Source organism: Ahaetulla prasina, chromosome 4, assembly GCF_028640845.1.
Source record: "Ahaetulla prasina isolate Xishuangbanna chromosome 4, ASM2864084v1, whole genome shotgun sequence".
Classification (NCBI taxonomy): domain Eukaryota; kingdom Metazoa; phylum Chordata; class Lepidosauria; order Squamata; family Colubridae; genus Ahaetulla; species Ahaetulla prasina.
In genome coordinates this window covers 117,608,635-117,616,900 of record NC_080542.1, presented here as the reverse complement: position 1 = coordinate 117,616,900, position 8,266 = coordinate 117,608,635, and the positions used below count along the sequence as shown (strand labels likewise).

Here is an 8,266-nt window from a genome sequence, read left to right as displayed (position 1 = left end):
TTTTTACTGGATCTCTTCTTCATATCTTCAAAAGAAAAAATATGAAGCCAGCCTGCTTTTTCTAGCATAAATTTTACTGCTGTCCAGACATTTCTCTGCAGCATAAGTTTTCTGTTTTTGCAAGACAATTTATTTTTTTAACCATGAATGCATTTTTGTCAACATGGAGGAAATGAAAATGAATGGTACTATTTCTATTATTCACTTTCTTATTTAAATATTGGGATCATAAAAATGTTGTAACTCGGTATAATGTTGCAGACATACTACACCAAAATTATTCCTGAAATTAGTTTCACATAGATTAATGTTTATTTCCGAAACAGAATTTGGATGGAAATGAAAAACTTGGTTAAAACATTTCAGCAATTCCAAACCACTCTTCCCCCAAATTTGTTGCAGTGCTCAAATTTCCATCATCAGATTACAATACGGACGTCAGAAAGGAAGTTTTGGTCCATAAATGCAATTTTGTTCTTGATATAGTGGCAAAGCAACACATCATTTGCAAATATGAGGCCAACATGGTAAAATTCAAATTTTCAGTTCAACCATAAACTTTTCAATGGATAAATTCAGCATAAAAGTCTTGCAGAGGTCCCATCAGCTACTAACCCACCAGAATGAAATAGAAAATTCTAACTCTCTCTCACCATCTAGTGGCTGCTTGGATTTCTGCTACCCAGATGTGGTAGCTCTAAAAGCAAAGGTGATTTCACATAAACGTGAGTAAGACTTTCCAAGAATATACACTGATCTTAAGTAGATTTAAAAGAAATCTGGAAATCAGAAAAATAATTTAGACCAGAGTCTTTGCAGCTTGGTGTTGCAGGTTCTCATGACTGGCAATTCATATTAAATTTGAGAAACGAGAAAGCAGAAAAAGAGAAGAGGCTGCAGAAGAGAGAAAGAAGGGAAGGCTTGAATTCCCCCCCCCTCATTCATTCTCTCACTTGGGTTGCCCATCTTTTGGGCAAGGACTTTGAAAGTTTGAATTTAATGCTGAGCAAAGTCAGAATCTGGGTGTCCTTTGATGGCCCTGCAGCGGAAAAACCACATGTTTGGGCAGCTTTGCTGCTGGTGGCTCTCAAAGGAAACTCATCATCTCTATTTCTCTGATAGGAACTGCGAGGAGCTAGTGCATTTGTTTCTGGGTTGATTTGTTGATGGAAAATGGCTGGCAGCCAGTTCTGGGAACGATTCCAGCCCTGACTCCGATTAACCCTCTCTGGTGAAACTCTGCTGGAAACCAACTCACCAGCCATTGCCATTAATCTACTTACTAATTAAGCCAATTCATTTCTAAAGGAGGAAAAATGCCTTTCTTTGGCCCAAGTAATGGGAGGAAATTTGAAAGAAGCGCCAAACTGTGTAACTGTAATTCAGGCAGGGGAATTGCTAAAACAAGCTTGTTGATATATAGCAGGAGGTTGAAACCAAGTTTCTAGGGCAACAATCCTTTGGAAATGCCTCTGGCACACAGAGTAAAAGGAGCCGGGCTGAAGCCTGAAGAACGGTAGGGGCTTGCAAAGGGCCATTGTGTGAAAAGGGTGTGGGGGAAACACTGTCACCCCCCAACCGAGTTTCTGCTCATTTCACTCTTGCATCCTGTCTGGTTGCCATCAGCTTCATTCTAATTGGGTAATCACAAAGAATTTGGAGCTTCAAGCCCAAACAAGACAAACATTTTGTGATCTTGGTGCAACTAGGCTAGGCGTACAAAATCAATGGCCAATTAGTGCCCAAGAGGCAGTCACTTACCAAAGTACCTTTGTTTTGTTCAGCGACTTTTACCCCCTCATCTTTCATTTGTATTTGTAAGCATGTAGTTATAGCTCAAAATCATGAGGCATTCTTGAACTTCATCATCACTTTACAAGCTTAAAAGTATAAGAAATATACTTTAGGTTGGAAAGAAGTACCCAACTAAATTATGGCACGCTTTGGGTGGAGATTAAATACTAAAACCAGTTTTTCCCCAAGCTCTTATCCTTGGGATGTGCTGAGAAGAGAATTTCACCTGCAGAATAATCAATCATTACCAGAATCTCCAGCTGGAAATTCTGGAAGCTTAACTCCCAACAAATCTAAAGATCAACAGGTTGAGTAAATCTGACCTACAAGCCTAAAATCAGTTAGAAAGTCAGTATCAGTTGTTCTTTCCAAGGTTCGCTAAAGCAACACAAAAGGCAGCAGAAAAACAAACCCTGAATGAGTTCACCTGATACATTAATCAAAATGAAGCCTTATTATGCTTTAGCATATTGCCTGAATCTGCTGTAGATTACACAGCACAATGTGGATTAATACGGTCTGTGAATCTAAGCCCCACATTGTAAAAATAAATATGCCAGGAGCAATATTTTGTGCTGCATGATGAATCTTGGACTACCTCAACACTATGTTTCAGGCTAATATATCTTGAAAGGGGTATTTAAAACAGATTGGACAAATGTATTTTATCTTCAAAGTTCTCTAGTTCACCCTATTTAAAATGACAGCTATTTAAATAAAAAGTCATTTTATTTTGATGGAATGACAGAACAGATTTGATTTTACATTCCACAAAGTCTGCATTCTTAGAAATCAAGCTTGGTTTAGCAACTAATTTTTTATTGCATTTTAATGGTAAGTCTTTTGCAGAATAATAATTCAGAGAGATGTGGCCCTAAATTTCTTTATTTAACGCTTTTATTTATTTTTGAAGCAGGATAAACACTCCAATGCTCCTTAACAGTTAGAAGCAGTGCCCCAGAAATAAATATCTTGACTCACTTCTACCATTGTAACATTTGGGCAGAAAGTGCTCAAGCGCTTTCAGGAGCAATGGCTTCTCATCTGGCCAATTGGTTTTGGGTTCTTTCTAAACTTTAGAAAAACTGAAAGCATTCAACCTTTTTGGTGCAGACAATTGTTCCAGATAAGGTAGAGGACTCCAACCCACATCAGTGTCCAATAGACACAAGAGGTGAAGGCAGTAACCTTGATTGTTCAACCTCTTCCTCATCTGCAGAAGAAAGAAAGAAAGAAAGAAAGATGAGAATGTGTAATCTAACCCAGGTCTGTTTGATAGGAAGCAAGGTAAAATGGTATCTTGCTTGGCTGATGGATTACAGAAAGGTACGTTATGGCTGTAGCATGTAATGAAAATCTAGCCTGTGTAATGAAGTTATTTTTCAGTGTATCATGTGGGCCAGAAAATTGGGCTATGTCATCAAAGTATAGACTAATGTTTGCATGCTTTGTTTGATTTGGGTTTAATGTATTTGTGAATCCAGCTAATAAAGTTTTAAACCGTGCTTCATGGCTTGCATTTGATTATGGTTAATAATAAACAGTGGCTAACTAAACCATGGCTTTATGTTACAATATAAGGAATCAAACTTTGGTTGTTGGGGCCACATCATCCACTATCACTAAAAATTATCTTGTCCTGATTAAAATCTAACTGCTGCATTAAATTTATTGTCAGGCAATGTAGGAAAAACAGATTATTAAATTCCCAATGAGGCTAACTCTGGTGAAGTACATTTAGACTACAAAGCATTGCCACCATAGTAGCATTTGGATTGCAGAACAGTGTCTTACGGTTTTGAAAAGTTAGCAGCATATATTATGGGAGCTAATTTTACTTTTATGCAATATGTCTGGTCTGTGAGCTAAGACTGTGAAAATTTCTGGGATGAAAAAAGTCTCCCTCATCAGTATACTCAATATTCTGTCTATGGCAGAGGTCCCCAACCTTGGCAACTTTAAGCCTAGAGGACTTTAACTCCTGGAGTTGAAGTCTTCCAGGCTTAAAGTTGCCAAGGTTGGAGACCCCTGGTCTATGGTATTCTGTAGTATAAACATGATACAATCTGTCCCATTTCTAAACATTCAAGAACCATATTAATTTGGTTTGAGTTTTATGCGACTTCATTAAAAACAACCTACACGCTTTTAGGAGAAAACTCGTGGGATATTGTTAAAAATTGGTTGTGCATCTATAGAACATTTGCTTTTGTTGGCATGACAAAATGACTCCATAACATTTTAACCTAATATGTGGGATACACCAAGCCTATGTGGTTACATCATGGGTCTCTGTGTTGTATAAACTCAGAATCTTGGCTCAATTGAATAAAACTAGGGTTTGCAAACAAAAAACCAACAATCCACATAAAATACACAAGCTGTCAATTTTATTACTAAGAAAGGTTTTTCTGAACGCCATTTTTTGGACAAATGAATGCAAATGCTTTTGAGTAGCTTAGAAAGAAGGAGAAATGATTTCATTGAATAACTAGTTATAAACAATGGGTTTGGATTTATGTAAATTATAAAATTGATTGGACTCTAAAGCATAACACACACACATACAAATTCACTTCTCAGACCTGCATTGGCTCCCTGTAAATATGTCATAGGTATCTACTATATTTTTTTCCACTTCGAAACCTATTAGTAGTCTATCCATTTCTTGTACTTACTTGTCTCCTGGCAGACTGGCAAACAAAACTTGAATCTTTGATTAGCATTTTAGAATAGAATAACAGAGTTGGATGGGACCTTGCAGGTCTTCTAGTCCAACCCCCTTCTTAGGCAGGAAACCCTGTACTATTTCAGACAAATGTTTATCCAACATCTTCTTAAAAACTTCCAGTGTTGGAGCATTCACAACTTCTGGAGGCAAGTTGTTCCACTGATTAATTGTTCTAATTGTCAGGAAATGTCTCCTTCATTCTAAGTTGCTTCCCTCCTTGATTAGTTATAATTAACATTTTTCTAATGCAAACTTTATGGTTTTAATAGTTTTAAACCAAACAATACTAATATTAACACAATTCTAATAGTGTATTCTCTCCTGCTGTGTTAATTTACCCTAAAGGGAAGTGGGAGGAGAGGAAGGCAGATAACCTGTTCCACGTTCTGCCAATGAAATTTTTTGTTAAGTATAACTTTGAACCCAGGGATTTCTACAAAATCTAGTACTTTCATTCGTTATAGCCTACTATTTCTTACTCTGAAATACACTCTCCTGAATTGGAGAACCTTTAAGAGATGGTGAGAAGACCTAAAAAATTGTATGACTAAGAGGCTAAAAAAACTTTGGTGGCATATATAAGATATATAAGATATGTATAAGATTGTATCCAATGTTTTTCCTCCTTTATACATCTCTATGGAAGTTTCATTAGGCTTTAGAACATCTGAGTAGATGCACATAAGATCATGGTATAATTGTGAACAAGGTTCACATCTAAGAGAAGGAACTTAGGTCCATTTTTGGATGAAATCCCTTAACTTAGTGGGTCTTTCCATACCTGCCATGTGATCAGATGTGCTACGTCTATACATAGTATAGGGAATGCAAGGTTTTGTTTTTTTAAAAAAAAAGCAGTCCTTGAAAAGAGGTGAAGTGGTTTTCAACAACAGACTGCTTGTCTGTAGAACACAGTGAAATTAGGGAGGCTGTATTTTACTAACAAGCTTCCTGTACTCCTAAGAGTTTTGTGAAAGACAGAAGTTCAGCAGGTGCAGCCTTCCCCCACCCATGCCCCTCCTGGCTGGGAAAAATTACACTTGTTGAACTTCTGCCAGATGCAGCTGTTCAAGGCACAGAAACTTCTGTCAGGACAAAACGGTGGCATCTCCATTGTGGATCCCTATTAGCTGAGAATTCTCAAGCAGAGGCGAATGCCACCAAAAAGGCTCGGGTGCTCTCCTTTCATAGGCAGCATTCATTTACATGTGAGCTTCTATTCCAGCTGCTGTGCAAACGTCTTATTGTTCACACACAGGTTGCTCTTGTGTGGAAAGTGACGTCTTCAAGCTTAGCAGTTAATCAGGTGACGTTACCAATGCAGCTTTTAGTGAAATACTGCTGTCCTGTTCAAAACCTTCCGAAGTTTGGGAAGCAGGTGTGCAGACATCTGTGAGAGAATTTCTATAAATAACTACTCTCCATTTCCACTGCAAGTAGTGACAGCAAACCTCTAATTCTTTGGCAGGAAAAGCAGACAGGAGAAGTCAGCCAAGTGTCCAGTTCAAAGATTCATGCACTTCTAATTAAATATTGCTTGTCCCTTTCTATCTGGAACATCAGTCCCCTGTTGTGGAAATTTTAGAATATACATTCGCTTGAAAAATCAGATTTTACAGAGCGGGGCGGGGGGGGAAGGAGGGAGGGGAGAGAGGGAGGGGAGAGAGAGAGAGAGAGGGAGGGAGGGAGGGAGGGAGGGAGGGAGGCTGAACACCCAAGTGTAAAGGTTCAATGCATTTCAACTGAAATTTACAAATGTAAAATTATTCATATAGGGACCTCCAATGCAATGGATTAGTTTTATATTGTCTGAATATTTTAAAAAGCTTTTTTGGAAAAAAATATATGGGAAAGAATAGAGAGGAGATGGTAATAGGAAAAAAAATTAAAAAATCCATCTAATTGTAACCAATTATCATTTGCAAATTCTACGAAATTAAACAGAAATGCATTTAAATATCTATCTCTAGCTAAGAAAATACGAGTTTTATGTTGATCTGAAGCACTAGCTAGCACAGAGGCAATTATCATTAAAAGAAAAGTTCAAACAAGGGCTTTGCAAAACCAGCATAAAAATTGATATCGCAGATGTTTGGATGTCAACATGAAATTGAGCGTGACAACAAGAGGATAAGAGTTAATACAAAGAAGAAAAGTTAGCTTCTTTCTTTTCTCCAAGCCTATCTCAGGTTTCATAGTAAAAATTGGATGCAAATATCCTAAAAAAGACTAATGACATTTCACAGGTAATGCAATTTAGAAAGAAACACTTCCATGTTTTCTTTTCCAACAATGTGCATTTTTGTAAACTGCTATAAATTGCAATTCAAAAGCCCTGATCTTCCCATCCCCAATCATTTTTTATACTGATCAAATGAATGCAGATACTCTCATTTGGGAGGGGCAACATGACATTTCACTTGGCAGTTCTAAACGGGTCACGGACCTTTCACAGACCCTAAGGCAGTGGGAGGGAGCGCTTTAGGAAACCGTGTAACCAAATCAAACCAATGGTTACCCCCTTTCAATTCCACTGGAGTGGCTTGCACAATGCTTATTCACATAGCAGCAGAGGAACTGAAAGGATGGTCATCCAATGGAAATGTCTTTTCCTTTGTTTGATCTTAACAGAGCTTCAAAATAGTAGAAAACCATTACATCTAGCAACAACAAAACCGCACACAAACCCAGTACAATCTTTGAGAAGGTGGATACATTAGCGAGGGTAGTGAGCTTCAATGCTTAAAAACAGCTATGCAGGCTATATGGAATTGAATATGGACATTTATGGGAGATGTTGCTTTGTTTGAAGCCATGAACACAAAGACACAACATGGCTGCCCTGGAGATGACCTATTGCTTTCAAGTTGCTTGAGCACATCAGAATTTCCATTGTTAAGGTTGATTAATTGAAACTGATAAGTTACCATGAATAAAGATTGTTTTTCTGTTTAATGTGGTGGGCCTGATTTGGTAAATGCTTCATTCATGTAGCCTTGCAGTGCAGCATATGGGCAAGATTCATTCAGTATCACAAACATACAGAATTTATTATGCTTGTATGGTCACAGCAAAAAGGCCTTTCTAGTTTAATGTCAAAGTCTGAATGAAAAATTCCATTTAAAGTGTCACTAGTAATGTTGCATCTGAGTTTTGTCCTTCAGACTGGCTCTTTAGTTTCAAATTCAAAAATCGTACATTAAAAAGTTAAATTCAACAACAAAGTAGATGAGAGAGGTAAGGAGACATCGGCTTTCTTTCAAAACAGACAAGCAATTTATCTGAAATGTTTGTAGACACCTATGACAAAGGCACATGTTATGGTCTGGTGCCGCCCTATGTCACACACTGCTGATAAAGTTATCACCATAATGTTTCAATAAGATACTGTCACCCAGTTCTAAGGATCTGACATTCCTGTGTCTTTTTGCTGGAAGAAAAAGTCAAGTTTACATAATAAATGTGTTCTTTTAGAAAGGGAAAATCAGAAACCAAAGGTCTATAAATTATTTTACTGCAACAGTACTGTCACGACTGGGCAAATATTGTATATTCTTTGAAGTTCAGCTAGTTTAATTAGTTCCTTTAACAATTAAAAGGTGTTGGACTTAAAAAATAAACTAGCCAGCCAGCCAATGATTGCATCACTGATACAAAATAATAAAATAAAATTAAAATTAGTTTAGCTTAAATTAACTTTAGTCATTTTGGGATTGGGCAGCATATACATTTTTAACAACA

General features: G+C 37.3%; 1 protein-coding gene across 3 annotated transcripts in view; it reads right to left on the bottom strand.

Annotated features, from left to right (window-relative positions):
* Positions 1-397: 397 nt before the first annotated feature.
* The window catches only part of C4H10orf67 (chromosome 4 C10orf67 homolog), a 127,185-nt gene continuing 119,316 nt past the window's right edge, over positions 398-8,266 (bottom strand). For all 3 annotated transcript variants that reach the window (XM_058183163.1, XM_058183161.1, XM_058183162.1), the window contains one exon: positions 398-3,007. In XM_058183163.1, coding sequence (XP_058039146.1) covers positions 2,946-3,007 — 62 coding nt within the window. In that variant the 3' untranslated portion in view covers positions 398-2,945. The remainder of the gene's footprint in view (positions 3,008-8,266) is intronic.